Below are 26,421 nucleotides of genomic sequence, written 5' to 3'. Positions count from 1 at the left end.
AGTGGCCGTTGAAACAATACTGATAAGGCCGAGACCTGGCCCTTGATGGGACTCAAGGCCAGCTTCATCTCTAATTCTAATTGTAGAAAATCAAGAATTCTACCTACGACATATTTTCTGGGATGCCAACCCCTGGATTCACACCAGTATACATAAGCTTTCCAGACTATTATAAATCATTCTGGAAGCTGGCTTCCTTGCATTGATCAAGGTAGATATCACAGAACCTGAAAGCCCACGACTATTCAGAACGTGGGTCTCAATAGCCAAACCGTCAAATTTAGCATTTGTAAGGCAGGATGGAACTCTGGACCCTGAGATAACAGGTCTGGGCGTACCGGTAGGGTCCACGGGGAACCCACCGTCATCCTTACTATTTCTGCATACCAAGTCCTTCTGGGCCAAGCATGGGCCACCAGAAGTACTGACCTCCTTTCTTGCCTAATCCTGCGAAGGAGTCGTGGCAGTAGCAGAATAGGCGGGAATGCATAAATCAGTGAGAACCGATGCCACGGAATCACCAACGCATCCGTCCCGCATGCAAGAGGATCCCTTGTCCACAAATCTGTCTATCTTTTTGTTGAATCGGGATGCAAAGAGATCTACATCTGGAACCCCCCCATCTTTGGCATATGGCCCAAAAGACATCGGGATGCAGAGACCATTCCCCTGGGAGTAACTTCTGGCGACTTAGATAGTCCGCCTGCCAGTTCTCTATCCCTGGAATGAAAACTGCCGATATGCATGGCACATGCGTCTCTGCCCAGACTAGGATCTGGTTCACCTCTTTTTGAGCAACTTGGCTCCGGGTGCCTCCCTGATGATTGACATAAGCCACTGCTGTGGCATTGTCAGACTGAATCCTGACCGGGCAACCCTGTAGCCTGATAGTCCAGGCCTTTAGGGCTAGATATACCGCCCGAATCTCCAGAATGTTGATGGGTAAGGTCCTCTCGGTCTTGGACCATAGCCCCTGGATCGCAGACTGTTCCAGAACTGCTCCCCAACCCCACAGACTGGCATCTGTTACCACCGTCCAGGTAACCGGTAGAAAGGATTTCCCCTTCTGCAGGTTTTCGGGTATTAGCCACCAAATGAGGCTCTGACGCACCGCATGAGACAGGTGCATCGGGAAGTCTAACGCCTGAACCTTCTTGTTCCAGGCCGACAGAATACTGTGTTGTAGCAGTCTTGAATGAAACTGAGCATAGGGAACTGCTTCGAATGAAGACACCATCTTTCCTAGCAGCCTCATACAAAGGCGGACAGAAGGACCCTTCTTGGTCCTGACTGTCAGAATCAGCTCCCTTAAAGCAGTAATCTTTGCCTGAGGAAGAAATACTTTTCTCCAGGCCTGTATCTATGATCAGACTCAAATACTCCAGTCTTCTTACTGGTTTTAGGGAAGATTTTTCTAGGTTGAGGATCCAACCTAGGTGTTCTAGATACTTGACCGCGGTCCTCGAGTTCCCGTTCAAGGAGGCTACCGACTGGTCTATCAAGAGCAGGTCGTCTAGGTATGCTATGACAGTTATACCCTGACCCCTTAATCTGGCCAGAGGAGGCGCCAAGACCTTCGTGAACACTCGAGGTGCAGTGGCCATCCCGAAGGGCAGAGCCACAAACTGGAAACTTCTGATGAGCAGGAAAAATGGGCACATGTAGATATGAATCTCTGATGTCTATCGATGCCAAAAATTCTCCTCCCTGCAGGATGGAGACTACTGTCCGAATTGATTCCATGTGGAAGGACTGAATCCTTAGGAATCAATTCAGATCTCTTAAATCCAGAATGGGTCTGACACCCCCATTTGGTTTTTGGACCGTAAAAAGGTTGGAATAGAAGCCCAATCCTTGATCCTTTGTAGGAACCACCATAATGACCTCTTGCGACAAAAGTCGCTCTAACGCTAGAAGGAGCGACTGCTTCTTCTCTGGATCTCTGGGGACACTTGATCTGAGGACACGAGGAGAGGGAAATTCTTGGAACTCCAGCTTGTACCCTAAGGTTACCGTGGAGATTACCCATCTGTCCTGGAAGTCCTCCTGCCAGAGCTTTGAGAACTGTAGCAGTCTTCCCCCACTCGAGCGAGCGGGGGTGCCCCTTCATGAAGAGGCCTTGGTGTCTTGTCTAGTAGACTTCTTCCCCCAGGACTTCTTTTGTCCATGGGGTTGACTCTTGTTTCTTGACCCAGACAGAGGAGGCCATCGTGACTGCCTGGAGGCAGATGCCCTTGGCGCTGGGGAAAGAGTCCGTTTGAAAGAGGGACGCTTACTCTTCTTCTTAACAGGTAAGAGAGTGCTTTTCCCACAGGAGATTCTCTTGATATAGTTATCCAAGTCTTCTCCAAACAACCTTGCACCACGAAAAGGAAACCCAGTCAACAGCTTCTTACATGGTGCTTCGGCTGACCAACTCTTTAACCATAAGATTCTACGCATATGCACCAACCCAAGTGAAAGACGAGAGGTTTGCACGATAGAATCTCTGATGGCGTCAACAACATAACATAAGGCCGCTGGAAGGTTAGCGAACCCCTGGGCCTGCTGTTCAGGTAGAACTTTGATGACCTGCTTAACATGGTCTCTTAAGTATTGACAGACTCCAATCGCTGCTACTGCAGGTTGAGTCACTGATCCTGCTAAGGAAAAAAACATCCTTCAATACGGATTCCATCTTTTTATCCACAGGATCTTTGAGCATCTGAGCGTTGTCTACAGGACAAGTCAGACTACTATTTATAGAGGAAATGGCCGCATCAATGGCCGGTATCCCCCACATTTTAATACATTTTTCTTCCATAGGATAAAGTATTGAAAACTTTTTCGGCGGAAGAATCCCACTCAGAATAAAGGAGCTTTTTTAAGTAAATTATGAACAGGAAAAGCATGCGCTGTTTGAGAAGGTTTCAGCGACCCCAAAGAAGAAGAAGATTCCTTAACTGATTCAGATATGGGCAACTTAAATGTGGAGCGGACCAATCCAGTAAGGATCTGTACTAAGACTTTCTCCTCTTGGGAAGCCGAAAAAGGTCCCTCTCCACCTGATTCCTCAGAAGAATCATCAGTCCCATCCCGATCCTCTGAAAGGGATTCTTCTCCTTTATCCCAGAGCTCCTCTGTCTGAGGGTCTTGGGGAGCAGAGGAAAGCCAAGTGCGCTTTCTTTCACTGAGTGAAGATGTAATCATGGCCATTAATCTTTCCTCTAAACCAGTAATGGCTGAGGAAAAAACCTCTTGTGTAACGTATACAGGGGCTGATGTGCCAGAAGCAGGTGTAGCCCCTGACCCCAATGGCTCTCCCTGGCTAGCCGTCCCTGGCCCCTCAGAGGGGGAGGATGCTGAAGACAGGGATTCCTCAGAACCCGACCGAGATCCCCTAGTGTCTCTGGTTCTGGGGGTTTGGAACCTCTTCTACCCATAGTGCAAAGCAACAAGGTAGAGGTATCCAAAATGAACGCTGACTGCTGAGCGATGTAGTCTGGCAAAAGCCTTGCTACCAAATGCCCAGTCTGGAGTTACTTTAGTAAATGCAGCCTAGGAGAATGCCTGTGTCCCACCTTACATGCGACTGTCAGCTCTGTGTCCCTCCAAAGGCTCAGAGCACCTGTAAAGTGTGCTTTAAATAGCCTTGTTTCTGGCAATGTGGGCGTCTGAGCACGCTGACGCCCCGCCCCCCCTCTACGGCCCCCCCCCTTCGTTTTTTTTCGAAAAAACGTGCGCTTCCCGCGCGAGCCGCTTCCGGGGCAAGCATGGAGGAAGGCTGGGGGTGGAGGGGGAAGGAGAGAGGCTGGCAGAGATGGAGCCTGCACGTGCAATGGCGGTCTGGCGGTGACAGTGCGGTGTAAAAACCGCCTTACAGCCCTCCTGCGGCCTCCCCCTAGCCCGGGGGGGGGGGGAATAGGGGGATATCCCAGAGGAGCAAACCCCCCATCCCATCCTACCTGGAGCCGGTCGGAGGAGCTTGTGCAGCGTCGAACGCTGAGACAGAAATCAGCATGAGAAGGTATGTGCTCTTGGCAGCCCCCAGTGGTCACAATAGGCATAGCATGCATTTACCTTAAAGGAGAAACCTACTAGAATTCAAAATTCTGTGGAATCTCCTCTTACCTTATCCAGCTGCAGGATTCTGTATATACAGACCCAATCTTCACCTCTCACGGTGGGCTCCATTTAAAAAAACCGTCAGAGACTGACTGGGGCCCCCTATGAATAGGGGGATCCTGCAGTTCTGGCCCTGTAAAGCACCCAGCCAGAAATAAGGTGTTAAAGACCCTTTTCTGATATGTGGGGTCCAGCTCTCTAAAAAGAAAAGCGTTACAGGTAAAACCTCGTTTCTTTGGACACGAGGCCCGGGTACCATCCAATTCGGCCATGAAAAGACACTTTGAATGAATCTGGTTTGCCTGGCTTGCCCCAGTATAGGATATCAGGATACTCCCTTTGGAGCTTCAGCACAGGACATCTTTACACATCCAACACCTAAGACACTGGCGTAAAAACTGAGGTATCCCTGTAAGGGGAGGGATTATATAGGGGGTTGAACTTCCTGCTTAGGGTGTGACCAGTGTCCAATACCTAATGGCACCTACATAACCCATCAGTTATTACTGTGGCTCTGTGTCCCGTGATGTTCGAGAAAGAAAACAAGATTTGTTTAACACGCTTTTCAGACTTGTTTACTCCATCTGGGCAGGGTGGATATCTTGAACACTCAGAAACCTATAGTAATTAGATGAATAACGGATTTGCCAAGACAATATCGAGCAATTCACTCCAATAACAACTTGTATAGCTAAGATTTTTCTCTTGGAAAACAAGAATACAAATGCTTTAAGTGACGCTTTGATGTATGAACATCTTCCCCCACTATTTTTTTTTTTTCTGAGTGTGTTTGAGGATGTATTGCGGACTCTTTCTCCTCCTTTGCAAATGTACCTGTATCCTTGTGGAATAAAAAAAAAAAAAAAAAAAAGAAAAAACAAAAGGGCATAATAAAATAGTATTATTAGGATGCTCTGTTTATGTGCACCATTTCATATGGCAAGGAATGCATTTCTCGAGCCAGTATGTTTATGCAAACCTAAAATCTTTGGAAATTTGATATAGATGTGGGGCTGCACCTAAGTGACAGTGCGCAAACCTAAGTGACCAATGACCAGCACACCGGTAATTAGAAACAGGCATAGGCGCACGCTTCCTGAAAGCATAAAAATGAAGGGACCGGCTTTTGGATTTTAACAATTTTTACTACTTTTCCTTTGCAATAATGAAAATGACTAGATCGCCTAAACCAGGCTCTCAAAATAAAATGTGCCTGTGCTGCTTTGAAGGAAAACAAGAGGCAGAGAATTTCATGTTGTCAGCATTTCACTTGCATTACGTCCCTGGCAAACCATTTAGAGTGGTCAGCAAAGTTCTTGGCATAGAATGCCATATGATCAACTACCTGGCAGAGTGGGTCATAATATCCCTGGCAATATGACCAGTATGCCTTGTGCTCACTGTACCTTATAATCACCAGTCTACTGGTGGAACACTTCCTGTGGTCAGCATCTTTGTGGCCCTTGCACTTAGTATGTCCTTGGCATGAGAATGATGCTTGTTCTCAGTGTGTTTGTAGTAAAATGATTTATGTGCTTGCCATGTCCTTGCCAGAATGGCCAACACAGTCAGCTTATCCTTGGCAGAGAATCGCTTTATCATCACATACATAGTTTCAGGCCAATTAGCTCTTTTGACACATAGGGAAAAATCTCCCCCTTGAGTCTGTAAAGGGGTGTGTGTGTGTGGGGTGCTGGAGATATTTGAATTTACAAGCAAGTGTCTCAGATCCATTTGAAAACAGTTGGGGAGAGGGAATATATAGATCTTGCATATAGAGGATCATCATATGATAGCATTGTGAAATCTTACTGTGCGCTATATACAATGCAGTGTTTGCTGTTTTTGACTCTTGTAGAAAGTGTATATGGAAACAAGAAAATGACAGTCATGCTCAGCAGGGCAGCCATCCAATTTTTTTCGGCCCCTTACACAGCTTTAGGCTTGGGCCCCGAGCCTGACCAGCATTATTCCCCAGGCCATTCCACCGAATCCGTACACCGGCCACCCCACCTGTATGCACTCAGCTCTCCCTCACACCTGAATATATGTAAGCCCCCTTACACCTGTACATACGTCAGCTCCCCTCACTATAAAATATATATATATATATATATATATACACACATATATATACACACACACACACGTACATACATACACACACAGTATGCACTCAGCTCTCCCTCACACCTGAATATATGTAAGCCCCCTTACACCTGTATATACGTCAGCTCCCCTCACTATAAAATTATATATATATATATATATATATATATATATATATATATATATATATATATATATATATATACACACACACACACACACACACACACACACACACGTACATACATACACACACAGTATCTCACAAAAGTGAGTACACCCCTCACATTTTTGTAAATGTTTTATTTATATCTTTTCATGTGACAACACTGAAGAAATGACACTTTGCTACAATGTAAAGTAGGGAGTGTACAGCTTGTATAATAGTGTAAATTTGCTGTCCCCTCAAAATAACTCCATTAGACTCTCCCATGCACTCAGGCTCCGCCTTCACCATACAGATTGTGTAAACAAGAGGAATGTATACGTGTTACATCTTTAGTCGACGGTAGTTTCTGTTAAAGTCCTCTCCCTACCTCTGTTTTATATTATCCATTAAATGTTATAGATCTTGATAACATGTACATCAAACTGTAAAATGCATTATTGACAATAAAATAAAGGAATTTAAAAAAAAAAAAAAAACAACACACAGCCATTAATGTCTAAACCGCTGGCAACAAAAGTGAGTACGCCCCTAAGTGAAAAATGTCCAAATTGGGCCCAATTAGCCATTTTCCCTCCCCGGTGTCATGTGACTCGTTAGTGTTACAAGGTCTCAGGTGTGAATGGGGAGCAGGTGTGTTAAATTTGGTGTTATCACTCTCACTCTCTCATACTGGTCACTGAAAGTTTAACATGGCACTTCATGTCAAATAACTCTCTAAGGGATCTGAAAAAAAGAATTGTTGCTCTACATAAAGATGGCCTAGGCTATAAGAAGATTGCCAAGACCCTGAAACTGAGCTGCAGCACGGTGGTCAAAACCATACAGCGTTTTAACAGGATAGGTTCCACTCAGAACAGACCTTGCCATGGTCGACCAAAGAAGTTGAGTTCATGTGCTCAGCGTCATATCCAGAGGTTGTCTTTGGGAAATAGACATATGATTGCTGCAGAGGTTGAAGGGGTGGGGGGGTCATCCTGTAAGTACTCAGACCATACGCTGCACAGTGCATCAAATTGGTCTGCATGGCTGTCCTCCCAGAAGGAAGCCTCTTCCAAAGATGATGCACAAGAAAGCCCGCTGAAGACAAGCAGACTAAGACATGGATTACTGGAACCATGTCATGTGGTCTGAAGAGACCAAGATAAACAAATTTGGTTCAGATGGTGTCAAGCGTGTGTGGCGGCAACCAGGTGAGGAGTACAAAGACAAGTGTGTCTTGCCTACAGTCAAGCATGGTGGTGGGAATGTCATGGTCTGGGGCTGCACGAGTGCTGCTGGCACTGGGGAGCTACAGTTCATTGAGGGAACCATGAATGCCTACATGTACTGTGACATACTGAAGCAGAGCATGATCCCCTCCCTTCGGAGACTGGACCGCAGGGCAGTATTCCAACATGATAATGACCCCAAACATACCTCCAAGACGCTAAAGAAGCTGAGGGTAAAGGTGATGGACTAGCCAAGCTTGTCTCCAGACCTAAACCCTATTGAGCATCTGTGGGGGCATCCTCAAAACCGAAGGTGGAGGAGCGCAAGGTGTCTAACATCCACCAGCTCCGTGATGTCGTCATGGAGGAGTGGAAGAGGACTTCATTGGCAACCTGTGAAGCTCTGGTGAACTCCATGCCCAAGAGGGTTAAGGCAGTGCTGGACGATAATGGTGGCCACACAAAATATTGACACTTTGGGCCCAATTTGGACATTTTCACTTAGGTGTGTACTCACTTTTGTTGCCAGCGGTTTAGACATTAATGGCTGTGTGTTAAGGTTATTTTGAGGGGACAGCAAATTTACACTGTTATACATGCTGTACACTCACTACTTTACATTGTAGCAAAGTGTAATTTCTTCAGTGTTGTCACATGAAAAGATAGAATAAAATATTTGCAAACATGTGAGGGGTGTACTCACTTTTGTGAGATACTGTATATATTTTATACAGAAGCCCCCCACATACACACATCTGTAAACACACAAATCTCTGGCCCCTCCCTTTCCTTCACAGCCGGTACTTGTAAAGGAGGTTTTCCTACTTAGTCCCAGCTCTTGTTCTCACAAAGCTGACACAAGTTGCTGAGACACAGAGAAGCTGCAGCCAATCACACTACATAACACAGTTCAAGCAGCACACACACACACACACACACACACACACACACGAGGGGTGCACATGCACATAGTAGCCAGAGGTGGCAGTAATGAGCTTGATGTCTGAGCTCAATGACACAGAGCAGCAGAAGCTGCCGAGTTTGTTTCTGTAGCGCACAGCAAGACTTCCCTTCACCCTCTCCTGCCTTCTCCTGGCCTGGCCGGGCTCCTTACATTTGTATTGGCTGTCCACCCCCTGATGGCAGCCCTGATGCTCAGGCTCCTCTTGCTGTGCGTTTTCACTAGTAATGTAAGCTTATATTTCTTCTCTCCTAGGAAATAATAGGATTTTTTGTCATACTTACCTGTAAAATCCTTTTCTTTGAGTACATCATGGGACACAGAGTTAGGCTAATATTCATTACCTGCTGGGTTATACTTCATGTTCAGGTGAATGGACACTGGTAGACCAAAGGTCTTTAGACAGGAAGTGATCCCCTATTCCCCAATCCCATACAGGAAGTACTACAGTTTTGTAGCAAGCACTGAATCATCAAAAAGAGGGGAGGGATCTCTGTGTCCCATGATGTACTCAAAGAAAAGGATTTTACAGGTAAGTATGATGAAAAAATCCTATTTTCTTTTTCATACATCATGGGACACAGAGTTAGGCTAATATTCATTACCTGCTGGGACGTCCCAGAACAATAGCCTTGAGGGGAAGGAGACACCCTGCCAAACAATAGCCATCAGACCTTATACAGCAGCCCGCCGTACACTGCGGCCGAAAGCGGAATCCTCAGCTGCTCGAACATCCACTCGATAAAATTTTATGAACGTATGCACTGAAGACCAGGATGTAGCCTTACAAATCTGAGCCACAGATACCCGATGGCGAAAAGCCCAGGAGATTCCTACACCCCTGGTAGAATGAGCTCTCACCATAAAGGGAGGAGCTTTACATTTCGAGGCTCTGGTGAACGGGCGTGGCTGTATTCGCGAATCTTCGTGCACTGCTATGGCGCATGTGCGATGAAGCCGCATGCGCCATGGCCGCCAAACAAACTGCTGAGCCCTGCGGCGCTCTTGCAAACCAAGCCATGGCAAAAATGCTTTAGCGCTGTAGTGTCCAGAATACCATTTTGCAGGGTCTAGTGTCCGGAGGCTGCATTACAGGCAAAACCTTGCAGGATCTTGAGTCTTCTTTGCGAGGCTCGGGTACCATTTATCTAAGCATATAAAGCCTGTGTCAAATGGAACCGATCAGTATATCCCTTGATTCATTTAAGAACCCTTTGTGGGACTAGAGACCTGGAGCTCAAAGAGCTCAAACAACCGTGCCTTCCACCTTGCAGACACTGGTAAAAAACTGAAGTACTTCCTGTATGGGAGAGGTTATATAGGGGATCACTTCCTGTCTAAAGACCTTTGGTCTACCGGTGTCCATTCAACTGGAGATGAAGTGTAACCCAGCAGGTAATGAATATTAGCCTAACTCTGTGTACCATGATGTATGAAAAAGAAACACCAGTGTTCTGTTTGTAATGATGCACCAGTACTATGATGAAGAAAGCATACATATTTGCTAGTAAAATAATACAGACTAAAAGGCCAATAAACATAAAATACAAATGACAGATTACTTGATGATGAATAATTCCAGTCTTGAGAGGCCTGATAAAGTAGTCTTATTTATACTCCCTGCAGTTATGGCTCACATCTGTGGAGCAGATTGCCGGTCAGTCTGTCTTAACAGACAGACTGGATGGCAGGCCTTATTGTGAACATTTTACCTCAATGTGAAATCCATTTATTACACCACAACAAGATGAATCTTAGTCTGCAAAACATTTTTTTTTTAAACCAATGAAGCCTCCACTATTTACTATAAAACTTAAATGGCAAGCAGTAAGCAGATGGGATTTATTAAAAAATATACGACTAATGCCAAACGAGTGGAAAAATGTACACATGCAGAGAGCATATACTTGATTGCCTATAATAAAAAAAGACTCCATTGCGCTGTCACTGTCTGTCACTAAAGGCGGCTGTATTTGGCTTTTTTTTTTTTTAGAATATGTATGTATCAAATTTATTGAGTATGGAAAACTGTACGATTTTTAATCATGTCACAAGAATTATAACATTAAATTCCAGTACACAAAACAGAACACATCACAAACTCAAGGTCACTTTAAGCGTATGCTTAAAAAATAGGAGTGTTCCTTCCACTAAGCAGTAAAGGAGTGTCAGCACAGATTGTTAAACATAACATTATATACACAACCCAAACATAGGCTGTACATCATTCAATATACTGAATATAAAGTGGAGCTCCAGACAAACAGCTAAATATGAGGCTGCAAACAGTTGCTTGCTTATGGAACAATAATTTCATAAGTGTGATGATATTGAATCATAGTTCAATAAACAATTTGGATGTGGAGAGATGACACAGGAAGCTGCACCAATGAACCAAATACTAGGTGTACCACCTGCCTGCCTGTACTGCACGGCATGTAATGCACACGAGAGGCTGAAAATAGAGTCACAAATCTTTTGGAAGGTAAAACGGTTCACATATTGTTCATTGCAATGGGCAGGAGCGTTCTGTATATAGCGCTTCCAAACCGCCCCAAAGATGCTGCTTGCAGGACTATTCCGAACATCCTGCAAGCGCATCGCACTGGTGTGAAAGTACCCATTGTAATGAACGGGAGACAGTTTTCAGGCGCTTTGCAGGTGGTATTTCTAGCGCTTAAACACCTGAAAACTGCCTCAGTGTGAAAGGGGTCTAATACAAGCCGGTTATCGACTCTTCTTCGCTCCTCACGCTGTCAGTTTGAGGAAAGAAAAGCCGATAATCGGCTTGTGTTTACATCCTGTGATCAGCTGTCATTGGCTGACAGCTCACTACGCGGTTAAGGCCGCTGTGACCGGCCCTTTACTCCAATCTTTGATCAGCTGGGTCCAAAGGACTCGACGATCACCGGGCATCGCGATTACGGGAGGACATGCATGTACGCCCTCTCGGAAAAGTAAGCCCGCGCTTTAGCCATCTTTCGGCTATAGCGCAGGCAGGAATTGGTTAACCACTTGTCTACCATCGATACAAAATGGTAGCTGGTAGCAAGGGCTTTATAAACACAGTCCAGGCTGCTATGGCAGCAGGGACCAATTCCTACTATCAATATTACTGTTGAAAGTGATTTGGGTGGCTGTAAAGCTGCCTGGTCACTTACACACACACACCACTCCTTCGGTGAATGAGCCCAAAAGCAAAAAGCATTTAGTAAGTTCAATGTTCACAAACATAATTTCCCAGACAGCACCGGCCAGGGAAAAATATAAAAACAAAAAAAAAAAATAAAAATAAAAAAAAAAATGTTTAAAAGTGCCCTACACCCACATATTTGTAAAAGATAAAGATTGTAAAAGCATGCGTCAAGTGTGATTTTGTACAAAAACAATGCCTGTGCCACACATATCAGGTATCACCATGCATGCTAGGGTTTTCTATAACCATCATTCAAGGTTTTCTCTAGACTGTTAAACTGCAAAAAGCATTTTAGGCCCCTTTCACACTTTTGCGACTGGTCTTGCGACTTGGGACTGCAAAGTCACATGACAAGTCATACCCCATGATTTCCAATGAGTAACACTCATATCTGTGAGTCTTCAAGTCGCACCGACTTTAAAGTAGTCCCTGTACTACTTTAGTCCGACTTTGATGCGAGTTGAGGTCCATAGACCTCAAGTTTACACAGGCATTCCATAAAATCGTGGTAAAATCACGCCCCCAGACCCCTTTCACAAATGTGCAACTTGGCCTGTGACTTGGGACTGCAATGTCACATGACAAGTTGCACCCCATGATTTCCAATGAGTACCATTCATATCTGTACGACTTGAAGTCGCACCGACTTCGAAGTAGTGCCTGTACTAATTTGATTTGAGTTGACACAAGTTTACACAGGCATTCCCTGAAATTGCACCAAAATTGCGGTAAAATTGCGGCAAAGTCGTGATAGTGTGAAAGGGGCCTAAAGCATCACCTATGGACAATTGTGGCTACTCAAATGTTTCTCAGGTGCATGCAATTTTAAGGCTTGCACATAGATAAAAAGAGCTGGCAATCTGCATATCCCTTTTAAAGTCTTTATTTAGCTACAGAGACTTGAAGATAAGAACAAGTTACGTTTCAGCAAATAGCCTTCGTCAAAGCCATAAGGCTTGGCATGTTTGTTAATTTAAACAATGCAACCTAGGTTTTGTGTGCACTAAAATTAACTTTAGTGTATTTTTTTACTAAAAATATGGATTTGATAAAACATTTTGCTAATATCATGTAAATTTAAAAAATAAAAACTACAGTAATTTTATTCTCCAGGGTATCTGCTTTTAGAAAATATAGAATGTTTAACCAATCTTAAGGCCTAAAATTTGCAAATTAACAAGTGTGCAAAAAAAATGGCAAAGAGTGGTTAAAGTCATACAACACGTGTAGCTTGATAAATGAATACCACCATGTTTGACTTCTGTCTGTACCCCAGTTGTCCAGCAATCAGCACTGGAAACTGCTGTCCATTTACCAGGAAGACTATGCAACTCATGGGGGGTTATTTACTAAAGGCAAATCCACTTTGCACTACAAGCGCACTTGTAAGTGCAGTTGCTGTAGATTGCTGTAGATCTGAGGGAAAGTTCTAAAATGAGGTGAAGCTCTGCTGATTTTATCATCCAATCATGTGCAAGCAAAAATGCTGTTTTTTATTTTCCTTGTATGTCCCCCTCAGATCTACAGTGACTGAACTTTCAAGTGCACTTGTAGTGCAAATTGGATTTGCCTTTAGTAATCTGAAAATGTACCAATTCTGGTTTGTACCGGCTGCCTATCTCATTTCTTGAGGCTTTTAAAATGCCAGGACAGTGCAGTACAAATATTCCCCAAATGACCTCATTGCAGAAAGTAGACAGACTGAGGTATTTAGTTAGATGCATGGCAATTTGTAATTTTTTGTCACTATTTTTTTTTTTTTTTTTTACATACTGTCACCAGTGCAGTGTCATTATATGACTGGTGTGGCACTGACACTGGGACACTGACTGGTGACAGTATGTTAAATAAAAAAAATAATTTTTAATTTAAACTATTTAACAAAAAAAAAAAAAAAAAAAAATGTCATAGTAAACACTGTACTACCCTGGGGAGGGTGATTATGGATTTTTTTTAACACGTTGATTGCTGTTACAATGGTAATCACTGTAACAGTTCTGAACTGTATGAATGGGTTACATTCATAAACAGCTGTAGTTACTAGTGATCTGTGACTGGCTACAGCTAATCACATACTGTAGTACAGGGTGCCGTAACTGCCCAGGTACCATGTGATAGTTGTGGGCCAAGCACAGCTGTTATGAATGAATGAATGAATGTCATTCATAACAGCTTTGTTGACATTGTGATCAAGTGATCACATATCGATCACAAGATCCACGGGCCACTCCAACGGGCTGGGTACTGGGAGCCACAACTCGCTGTGTCCGGTGGACACATTGGTCCCGGGGTTGGTGCGCCCCAGGCTGGATGGCATACATGTACGTGATCCAACTTACCCGTACGCGTGGCCTGGAGCGCGATGGAGTAGGACGCCTGCAGTGAGAGCTCCACTTGATGATAATCCTATACCCCGTATCCTGACATTATCCTTGTGAATACTTCTCACCTGCTTATTCTCAGGGGATACCCCTGACCACCTCAGGGGTATGTCTCTGCCAAAAAAAGCCAGCGACAAGCTCGCAAAATACCGCCAACAGGAGAAGGAGCAACAGGCCAAAGATTGCGCTGGCGTCTTGTCAGACACAGAACAATCCGCAGCGGCTACAAACAACGAAAATAGAGGAGGTAAAGATAGAGGTTTCCCTAATCAGACAAGACCAGTCTAACCTCCGGGATCGTGTGACTGAAGCAGAGACCCGCATCAGTAGGACGGAAGACATCCTGCACCCCCTCCAGCACACTACAGAAAACGTACAGCAACTCAGTACAAAACAAGACATGGAAAACCATCTCGGCAGATGTAATCTGCGGTTCATCGGTCTCCTGGAATCCACGAAGGGCACTGATTCAGTGGGCTTCCCCGAGAACCTACTAATTTCCACCTACGGCAGGGAGGCATTCTCAGTGATGTTTGCTGTGGAATGAGCGCACCGCATCCCTGCATGTCCCCCACCTCATGACCCACCTCATACCTTTATCGCAAAGTTCTTGAACTTTAAAGACTGGTACAAGATACTCCTCCTGACCAGAGAAAAAGGAAATATTCCTTACGCCAACATACATGTGGCTGTCTTTCCGGACTTCTCCAATGAAGTGCAATGGCAGAGAGCTCCCTTCCAGGATGTTAGGAGGCGCTTACGAGTCCTCCACCTCAAGTACGCTATGCTGTACCCTGCACGGCTGAGGGTGGAATGTGGAGGCCGAGTGCACTTCTTCGAGGACCCTGATCTGGCATCCACTTGGATAGATCAACGCGACCACCGTGACTGAACATGTCCCTTTGGCTGCCTGCTGTGAGTACTGCTCCCCCCCTCTTGTTTCCCTGTATCTGAGGGAATACTGAATGGCTTCCCGCATGTTATTTACCTTTAAATCCCTGTCCCGGACCGTACTGGGATTTTCACTTATGACTACCCTATGCTAGGGAAATGGCACGGGTTTACCCCCTACTCCTAGTTGGTACTCCTGGAGACAATCCCGGATCGGCATGACATATATAATCCAATGTCCCTGAGGCTCTTCAAATTGCAATCCGACGTGAAGTATCCACAAGAAGATATGCTGAACACTATTACTTCATCCTATTTGTTGAAATGCAAGCGGCCCCCTATGCAACATCATAATGGTGTTACACTCTTATGGCTCCTACACCCCACGCACTTCTCAGAGAAGAAGTCGCCCCCTTAGGATTTTTTTTTTCTACTGTTTGACTGTTTGTTTTTTTGGTTACCCCTTTTTTGAATTTAAGCTACCTACTTTTGATGAGTTCTATGCATCGGATGCCCTTTGTTTTTATATGGTTATGGGTTCACATGTCCATGCCAAGTTGGGGAGGTATTGGACTGGATGGGAGGGGGAATGTTTCTGAACCACAACAAATTCAGTTGGTAATTCATATATATAGTACTGCTTTACTAAACTGCACATACAATATCTGTCAGCTTAAGACCTTAAGTATGGTTTTTGGCATGAATAGATCTGTTTTACTAGTCCAAACCCTACCATATCCACCATGAATCCCCTAAAGCTCCTTACATGGAATTTAAGAGGTCTGCGTAACAAAATCAAACGTATTACCATTTTAACGTTCCTTAAATCCCAATGGGCTGATGTCATAACGTTGGTTGAAACGCATGTCACCGGTCACTTACAATCATTCCTAAAATGGCCCTGCATTAGATGGGCATACCATGCAACCCACACCTCTTACATTTCAAAAGGAACCTTGAAATGGTATCGCTACAGACAGACCAGCAGGGCAGATATGTGTTTCTACACGCCACTATTAATCGTTCTCCTATTTTAATCTTGGCCTGCTACATCCCTCCTCCGTACAGCTCGACCATAGTTAAGGAAGGTCTTGCTTTCATGTCTCAACACCCTAGGGTACCAGCTATATGGATGGGGGATTTCAACATGACCCTAAGCCCTGCATTAGACCGGATGGGGCAGCCAGACCCTGCTCTAGACCCTCCCACACATACCAGACTGCACCGTATGCTTACTGACTGCCTTAATAGACACGTGGAGATATAAGCATCCGACTGTTAAAGCTTTCTCATGCTTCTCAGCTAGTCATAACACCATGTCACGATTTTATTCTCCTGTCACTGTCCCCGATACCTAAACTAATCAACGTGGGTTTTGCATCTAGAAAACTATCAGATCATGCTCCTTACTGGATCACTGTCCAACTGCTTGTGGCATCTCCCGCTTCAAAATGGAGACTGAATCCATTTTGGCTGTCGGGCCTGAAAGATCAGGATGATATGCCTAATGAAATACAACACTTTTACAGTTAATCAAGATTCGTCCTCATATGAGATGGTGTGGGAGATGTTCAAGCTACATGTTCGTACACTGCTATCCACCCACATAAACAGACTTAAAAAATCCTCAAAACCATAGTCCAACAAGCTACAGAACGTTTACATGAGCTAGAGGATGCATTCCATATTCTCCCCTCACCAAATACTGCTAATAATCTTAACATACAGACATGACAGGTGACATAACTACATATCGAAAAAGCTAAGCAACATTTTTTTTTTGCAAACAGAGTGTTTGAGTATGGGGAAAGATCAGGGAGACTACTTGCATACTTGGCTCACCTGGATTCGAACCCTCCGGTAGTGGCCCGGACGGGAATGATATAAATGACCCCAATGGGTGGCTGACGAATTTAGGAAATTCTACCACATGTTATACTCCTCTCAGGTTACCCAACGTTTGCAAGCTACTCTGGACTACCGATCAAGTATTAAATTCCCCTGATTATCAGATGAGCAGGTACCACTCTTAGAAGCGCCCATATCTGTAGATGACATCTCCATGGCTGTATCATGTCTAGCTGCAACTAAGGCCCCGGGATCGGATGACCTACTGCTTGAATTTTTTGCCACCTACTCGGAAATCCTTATTTCCAGACTACACGACCTTTACCAATTTATATTTGACTCGGGAGTCATGCCTCCCTCCATGCGAGAAGCCCAAATTATAGTAATCCCCAAACCGGGGAAGGACCCTACATACCCAGAATCCTACTGCCCAATTTCATTACTGCAGGTGGACATTAAACTTTTTAGCCAAGATCCTGGCCTCCCGTTTGCATCAGGTTATCCTTTCCAAGATCCACCCTGACCAAACAGGCATTATGCCGGGGAAAGATACAGCCATGAACATCCAACGTCTGTTTATGACTATACATGCGTCCCATGATGAGATTGGCTTTGGACGCCGCCAAGGCCTTTGGTTCCATAGACTGGAATGACCTGTGGGAGTGTCTTGCTGGATTTGGGTTCGGCCCCAAATTTATTAGATGGGTCCAACTCCTCTATCAATCTCCAAAAGTTAGGGTCTTTGTTAATGGATGGCTGTCAAAACAGTTCCCTTTAGAGAAGCACTCGACAGGGTTCCCCCCTCTCCCCTCTACTCTACGCCTTGGCGGCGAAACCGTTGGCTATTTTATTCGATCGGATGCCAATATCCGGGGCCTAAGGATAGGGAATATAGAAGAAAAGATAGGCATGTAGGCACAATTCTATATTTAGCAGATTCAGGATCCTCTCTAATACCAGCCTTACACTCTATACAATGCATAGGTAGCCACTCTGGTCTAAGAATTAATTGGTCTAAATCCCAAATTTTACCCATTGCCCCCCTCCCCTCACCCCCCCCCCTCCGGCCCTCCGTAGAGTGTCCCTAATTAAATATTTGGGAGTAACGGTCACCGGGTCACTTACGGATTACACACCTCTGAATATTGAACCTTTATACAGCCTGATCAAAACTAAAACACAGATATGGGCTAGACTACCTCTGGGTGTTACGGGGCACATCTGCCTCGTCAGAATTATACTCCTTCCCAAGATACTGTATCTAATGTGGCATGCTCCTTTATATATCCCCCTAATTTTTTTAAAAAACAATAGACTATTCTGAATTCTTTCGTATGGGGCCACAGTAGACACAAACTGTCTTGGATAGTCTTAAAAAACCCAGCGACAATTGGAGGTACAGCCTTCCCAGACTTTCAAGACTATTACCTAGCCTGCCAATTATCCCACTTTTATTACTTTGACAAAAATGAACTTCTGGAGGTACCAATGTTTGCTTTGTGCAAGTGCCGATAACCCAGCCCATACCTCGTTAAAAACTGTACTTAGAGACCCACCCAACCGGAGACCATCCCGACACAAAGACAACACATCACCAACGTGTATGGAAAATGGCATTGCGTAAACACAGAGCCCCCCCAGATTTACTCCCACACCCCTTTGTGGTTCAATACACAATTACCTGAATTATTGACTATCCCGGACCCTGCAGTTTGGAAAAAGCATGGTATTTTGTATTTATACCAAATAATGACCCCTACAGGACTTAAACATTTCAAGAACTGAAAAATGAATTCTCTTTCCCTAATCATACCTATTTCCTGGGGTGCAACCTCTGGTTTCATACCAGGAGACATATGCTTCCCAGACTCCATAATATATAATTATGAAGGCCGGCTCCCTTGCATTAATCAAGATAGAAACCACTGAACCTGACAGACCACGATTCTTCAGAGTGTGGGTCTCAATAGCCAAACCGTTAAATTTAGCGTTTGTAAAGTAGGATGGAATACCGGACCTTGCAAAAGAAGGTCTGGCCGCGGTAGTAGGGTCTATGGGTCCCCTACTGTCATCTTTACGATCCCTGCATACCAAGATCCCCTGGGCCCCGCTGGAGGTCACAAGAATCACCGACTTCCCTTCCTGCTTGATCCTGCGAGGAATGCATAAATCAGTGAGAACCGATTTCACGGGAATAGCAAGACATCTGTTCTGCATGCTAGTGGATCCTTTGTTTTTGACACAAAGTCGATTTCTTTGTTAAACCGGGACGTAAACAAATCTATGTCTGGGATACCCCATCTTTGACTTATTGACAGGAAGATATTGGGGTCAAGGAACCATATTCCCGGCAACAACTGCTGGCGACTCAAGTAGTCCGCCTGCCAATTTTCTAATCCTAGAATGAAGACCGCCGATAGGCAAAGTACATTGTTTTCTGCCCAAGATAGGATATGATTCACCTTTCTCTGGGCCGCACCACTTCTTGTGCCCCCTTGGTGATTAATATAGGCCATTGCTGTGGCATAGTTGGATTGAATTCTGGCAGGACAATATCGTAAACTGAACGTTCAGGCCCTCAGAACCAAGTGCTCTGCCTGAATTTCTAGATTGATAATGGGCAAGGTCATTTCTGATCTGGGCCACTTCCGTGGTAACTGAAGGAAGGATTTTTCCCTTTGCAGATTTCTGGATATTAACCATAAACTGAGGCTCCGGCTTACCCAACATACAGTTCCTGGTATTTCCAGGTGGTTCATCCTGGTGCTAACCAAGCCCGATCCTGCTTAGCCTCCAAGATCAGACGCTTTCAGGGTGATGTGGCCGTAGGTTTTGGAGTCAGACACATTGTGAATCTAGAGGTTGAACCCTTTGTCCAAGCCGATAGGATAATGTTTTTCAGCAGTCTCGAATGAGCATAAGGAATGGCCTTGAATGAAGCCACCACCTTTCCCAACAACCTCATGCAAAGTTGAATAGAAGAATTCATCTTGCTTCGACCACCTAAATCAGTTCCGTTATGGCGTTGATCTTTGCCTGGGGCAAGAATACCCTTTTCTGGGTGTACCTATGATCAGACCCAAGTATTTTAGCCCTTTTCATGTTTTTAAAGAAGATGTCTCCTAGGCTGAGAAACCGAGCTAGATATTCCAGGTAGTTGAATGTGGTGACCATACTTTGGTCTAAGCGGGCTACCGACTGGACTATCAAGAACAGATCGTACAGGTAAACCATAATAATTATACCTTGGGCCCTTAATCTGGCTAGAAGAGGGGCCAGAACCTTTGTAAACACTCCAGGTGCAGAAGCTAGACCGGAAAGCAGAGCGACACACTGAAAATTAAGATTTTCCACCTTGAAAAGTAGATATTACTAGTGAGCGAGGAAATAGACATATGGAGGTATGCCTCTTTGTCGTCGATTGACACCAGAAGTTCTGCTCCTTGTAGGATGGAGATAACTGATTGGATTGACTCCATGAGAAAAAAAAAAAAAGAGTGGTTATATTCAGGAACTGAATTTAGACATTTGAGATCCAGAATGTCCATTTGGATTTAACCAAACCCCAGCCTCTGCTCTTACATGGGGGCCACCATGATCACTTTTTGCCAAAAGATGGACCAATGCTTGAGAGAAAGACTTCTATTCCTCTGGATCCTTAGGAACGTTTGATCTGAAAAAACGAGGAGACGGGAACTTTTGGAACTCCAGTTTGAACCTTGGAGCTATTGAGAAAGTCCCCCATTCGTCCTGCCAGATCCTTGAGAACTGCAGAAGAATTCCCCATACTGAGCGAGCGGGGGGGGGGCCTCATAAGGAGGCTTCAGTATCTTGTAGGTTTTCTCCCCCAAGACCTCTTTTGTCCCTGGCATTAACCCTGAGGATTACCTTTTGAACCTGGCAGCAGAAGCAGTCGTGACTGCCTGGAGGCTGATGCCCCTGGCACAGAAGGAGCTTTAAAAACGAAAATACATTTACTGCTTTTCTTAAATGGCAAAAGGGGTACTTTTTCCACTAGAATTTCTTTGGATGTATTATCCAAAACATCCCCAAATAGCGGTTTCATCGCAAAAGGAAGACTAGCCAGGAGCTTCTGCATGGTGCCTAGCGAAGAGCGCAAGGCCTGAAGGATAGAATCTCTCAAAGCAACTATTGCAAACATAAAGCTGCCAGATCCTGGGCCTGCTGAGCAGGATAACCTTGAACACCTATTTCAACTGGTCTCTCAACGATTAAGCAATTACTGTTAGCGCAGGCTGAGACACTCAATCTGCCAGAGAAAAAAAAAAAGTTTTTTTTTTTTTTAATAGGAATTCCAAAATTTTTTCCGTTGGATCCCTAAGTATTTGAGCATTGTCTGCCGGATAAGGCAAACTCTTATTCACAGAGGATATAACAGCATTAATTGCTGGTATACCCTACTTAGTGAATTTCTTCCACCATAGGATAAAGTGTGAAAACATTTTAGGAGGGAAAAAAAATGCTTATCTGGGTGATCCTCTCAGATACAAAAAAGCTTTTCCAACAATGAATGGACAGAAAAAGGCATGCACAGCTTGAGGAGGCTTTAGCGAACCCAAACACTCAGTTAAGGGGACATAAATGTGGAGCAGACCATTCAGCAAGACATTGCACCATCAATCTTAAGATTGAAACAGCCGATTCTCCCGCATTTGACACCTCAGAAGAGGAGTCATCAGCCTCACCACGATCCCCTGAGGGAATTAGTCTTCTCCCGTCCCTAGTTCCTCAGTGTGAGGGTCCTGGGCAATGGAAGAGAACCTGTCGCATTTTGACCCATACTGGGATGCGATTAAAGTCGCAAAACTTTTTTTTTTTTTAACCTATCATGGCTGAGGAAAAAAGATCTTTTTAGTAAAATAATCAGGGGCTGCAGTGTTGAAAACAGTTGCAAACATTTTATGGCCCCGATACTCACTCTGACCAGCCACCCTCTCTCAGGGGAGGATACCATTTGTAGAAATGAGTAGGCTTTCCAGAGCTTGAGGGAGACCCTTTTAGCTCTTTTTTTTGGGGGGGGGGGTTTAAACCCCCCCCCCCCTTCTGACCTTAGCCCGATGCACAAATCAGAGATACTACCAGAAGAAATCGCATCCACTGCTTGAGCAATAGTCCAGCCACTGCTGCTGCTATTAATGCTCAGCCTGATGCAAATAGTAAATGTGTCAAATACAAGATTTTAGTAATAAGAACGGTATCATTAGCAGTAATCAGCATGGATTCATGAAGAATCGTTCTTGCCAAACCAATCTATTAACCTTCTATGAGGAGGTGAGTTGCCATCTAGATAAAGGAAGGCCCGTAGACGTGATGTATCTGGATTTTGCAAAAGCATTTGACACAGTTCCCCATAAACATTTACTGTACAAAATAGACCATAGGGTGAGTACATGGATTGAAAACTGGCTACAAGGGCAAGTTCAGAGGGTGGTGATGAATGGGGAGTACTCAGAATGATCAGGGGTGGGTAGTGGGGTTCCCCAGGGTTCTGTGATGGGACCAATCCTATTTAATTTGTTCATAAACGATCTGGAGGATGGGATAAACAGTTCAACCTCTGTATTTGCAGACGATACTAAGCTAAGCAGGGCAATAACTTCTCCGCAGAATGTGGAAACCTTGCAAAAAGATCTGAACAAATTAATGGGGTGGGCAACTACATGGCAAATGAGGTTCAATGTAGAAAAATGTAAAATAATGCATTTGGGTGGCAAAAATATGAATGCAATCTATATACTGGGGGGAGAACCTCTGGGGGAATCTAGGATGGAAAAGGACTTGGGGGTCCTAGTAGATGACAGGCTCAGCAATGCCATGCAATGCCAAGCTGCTGCTAACAAAGCAAACAGAATATTGGCATGTATTAAAAGGGGGATCAACTCCAGAGATAAAACGATAATTCTCCCACTCTACAAGGCTCTGGTCCGGCCGCACCTGGAGTATGCTGTCCAGTTCTGGGCACCAGTCCTCAGGAAGGATGTACTGGAAATGGAGCGAGTACAAAGAAGGGCAACAAAGCTAATAAAGGGTCTGGAGGATCTTAGTTATGAGGAAAGGTTGCGAGCACTGAACTTATTCTCTCTGGAGAAGAGACGCTTGAGAGGGGATATGATTTCAATTTATAAATACCGTACTGGTGACCCCACAATAGGGATAAAACTTTTTCGCAGAAGAGAGTTTAACAAGACTTGTGGCCACTCATTAAAATTAGAAGAAAAGAGGTTTAACCTTAAACTACGTAGAGGGTTCTTTACTGTAAGAGCGGCAAGGATGTGGAATTCCCTTCCACAGGCGGTGGTCTCAGCGGGGAGCATTGATAGCTTCAAGAAACTATTAGATAAGCACCTGAATGACCGCAACATACAGGGATATATAGTGTAATACTGACACATAATCACACACATAGGTTGGACTTGATGGACTTGTGTCTTTTTTTCAACCTCACCTACTATGTAACTATGTAACTATAAAATAGGAAATGCCTGTGTCACCAAAACCTCTTTCATGCTCCTCTTTGCTCTTATGTGTCTCTGACAATTTTGAAGCCAGCACAAATGGATTTTTTTTTTTAAAAACACTCCCGCGTTGGAGGACGCCAATGCCACGCTAAGTCCCACCCCCACGTCGCATCGCGCCCCCTCCTTTCTCTTTCAAAAAAAGAGTTTTCCCGCGCAAGCACGGGCCTCCGATCCGACGGGATCAGCTTGTGAGTGAGGGAGGGTTGGCGTGGAGGAAACCTGGAAGCCGCCGCGAGTAGGAGCGGTGAAAGAAAACGGCATTGCCGATCGTTTTCAGTTCTCCCTTATACTAAGCCTCATGAAGAGGGGAAGAGTTCAGCCCAGATGGGGGTGTCTGGAGGAAGCAAAACCCCCCAAACTTACCAGCAGTCTGCCTGCTAGCCGGAGGAAAAAAAGTCTGCTGCTTCTGTGACACAGTGTGATCTCTGAGCAAAGCATGAGAAGGTACGTACTCCATACAGCCCCCAGTGGTGACACTTAGGCATGCCAACATTTACTCTAAAGGAGACATTTCATAAGAAAATTAAAAAATTCCTTAGAAAACTCCACTTACCTTTCCCACCGCAGGGTTTTCTGTGGTAAAACCAACAGACCCAATCTTCACCCTTCACGGTGGGTTCCGTTAACAAACCTTCAGGAACCGGGGACCCTCGGGGAACCAACAATCCTGGACCTGTAATAGCACCCCACCAGTAAAACTTTATGGCCTTAATACTAAAAGTACTAGATCCCGGGTTCCAGCTCTCTAAAAAGAGAAGCGTTTACAAGCAAAGACCTAGTTTCTTCAGACACAAGGCCCGGGTACCATTTAATTTGGCCTAAAAGACACTTTGAATGGATCCGGCTGCATAGCTAACCCCAGCAAGGATTGCTCAAATGGAGCTCAGCACAGCCCATCTTCACTCGTGACCAATACCTTAGACACTGGCGAAAAAACTGAGATGCTCCCGTATGGGAGGAGTTATATAGGGAGGCAACTTCCTGTTTAGGGTGTGCCAGTGTCCAGCACCTGAAGGTGGACTATAACCCACATAGTAATTACTATGGCTCTGTGTCCCGTGATGTACGATTAAAGAAACACTATTTTTGGCTAGGAAGACCATGGCTCGGACGTGGATGCAGGCTCTGCCCCCTGTAATTCAGAGCTGGAAAAAGGAGATCAATGACACTCTTCCATACAAAAAATACAAATACATACAAATTCCATACAAAAAAATTGATTGTGTTGAAGAATGAGCCAAAATCACACCTGAGCAATGCATGCGGCTAGTTTCTCCATACAGGAGGAGTCTTAAAGCTGTCATTACCAAAAAAGGATTTTGTACGAAGTATTAAAAAAAGATCAGTTAGCGTGTTCAATACTTTTTCCCTGTGTCATTCCATTTTATTACACACAACTTAATTTCTGAACTTATTTGTTTTGGTTTCTCTGTATGTATGGATTGCATGGGTTGTTACCGACGTGGTGAAAATTTTAGGTCAATAACATCTTTAGAAATATATTTACCTAGAAAAATGGTGACGTGTTCAATAGTTATTTTACCCGCTGTATCTGTTTAACAAGTGCAAAAAAAAAAAAGGGATCGCTGTTCACCCAGCCAGAAATCTTGTGAGCCGACAACAGTCTAGAGGCAGACACCACAGGAAGTTATAAGTTAGCATTGTTCTCTGCTATATCCATGGACTCTGAACCAACCTCCCCCTATGGAGAAGAGAGGGAGGTGTTATGTAGCCCTAACACATTCCCTGTCCTAGAGTCATGACGCTGCTAAGTATAGTTGTCACCTTAGGACAGCAAATTAGTTAATGGCAAGATCATCACGTGGAAAAAAAGTGTGGAAAAAAAACGAATACAGCCACCACATCCAAGGACAGGTAAGCTTCAATACTATCAATTTTTGTTCTTGGGTTTAAAAACACTTTAAATTTACATTACTAGCATAGCTAGTGAAAGAGAGCACTCTTACCTCTTCTTTTGATATGTCTGATTCCAGCCTCAGTGTGAGGTACATTGCTATATGAGGCACTCCTTGCACAACCTGCAGGTGGCTGGCATGTTCTTCACCCCAGATCAGCTTTGTTAGATGATTCATGGATGGTTGTGCCTCATAATTTAAACTCTGAGGTTGGATCTGTGCATCAAACACAGTTGTTTCAAATGTCAATTTCACCTTTCAAAAAAACATTTTACAAAGTGGTAAGTGATTAATATTACATTTAAAAAAAGCAGTTACTTTAAAAAAAGTCTAATAATAGCACATAAATTGTAAATACATAAAAACACTTAAGGCTAGGACCAATCACTTTATAAAATACACACAAAAAAAATAGTAGTACAATCATCATAACACCTGTCTGTAAAATAAATTGGTCCTCTAAAAAAAATTAAAGTAGAACTAAAGTCCGTTCCGGTGATGCAACCACTGGCCATTGTTGCTGGCCACTGACAACATCTCCCCAGACTCCTGTGCCAGGTTTTAGGCCTCTTGATTTGCCGGTGGGGTTGACGCGATTACCATGCAACAAAAATCATGCAGGTTTCTGGCACGTGCGTGTGTGTCATTCATTTGTATACTGACCTCTATATTTTGAGATCCATCACTCGAGTAAGCCTTTGATTAAACCAGTCTTTAGCCACTTGGGCACTAGAGGATTCCCCTAAAGGTGAAGGAGATGACCACCCCTTGTGACTGTAAAGCTGCAAGGAGATGTAAGAAAACTTGCTTTCTGTGAAGCAGCAAGTAGGATGAAGCAGTAGAAAACAGAGAGAAGGCATCAACAGAGATTCTATGTACTTCTTCGAAAGACAGTAAAATAAAGGGTTGGGATGTTTTTGCCCTAAGCTGGAACAAATGTCAGTAGGCATCCACTCACTTCCAGGGGTTGGGGAAAACATTCACTGTAAAGAAGGCTTCCGAGCAGGTCCTGTGGGTTTAGAGATGACAAGTCTGCCATGAAAAAATATGACTGCAGTAGATGATAATGTCTGAAGGCAGCAAACAGATCGTACATATA

The 26,421-nt window shown here is 44.3% G+C and overlaps 1 protein-coding gene across 2 annotated transcripts in view; it reads right to left on the bottom strand.

Moving 5' to 3' along the window:
- The window catches only part of INTU (inturned planar cell polarity protein), a 191,336-nt gene that overhangs the window by 73,413 nt on the left and 91,502 nt on the right, over positions 1 to 26,421 (bottom strand). For both annotated transcript variants that reach the window (XM_073603697.1, XM_073603688.1), the window contains exon 4: positions 25,374 to 25,577. In XM_073603697.1, the coding sequence (XP_073459798.1) occupies positions 25,374 to 25,577 (204 nt within the window). The remainder of the gene's footprint in view (positions 1 to 25,373; positions 25,578 to 26,421) is intronic.

This window comes from Aquarana catesbeiana, linkage group LG01 (assembly GCF_042186555.1).
Source record: "Aquarana catesbeiana isolate 2022-GZ linkage group LG01, ASM4218655v1, whole genome shotgun sequence".
Classification (NCBI taxonomy): domain Eukaryota; kingdom Metazoa; phylum Chordata; class Amphibia; order Anura; family Ranidae; genus Aquarana; species Aquarana catesbeiana.
Note: the sequence above shows the minus strand (reverse complement) of the source record. Positions and strands in the feature narration are given on the sequence as shown.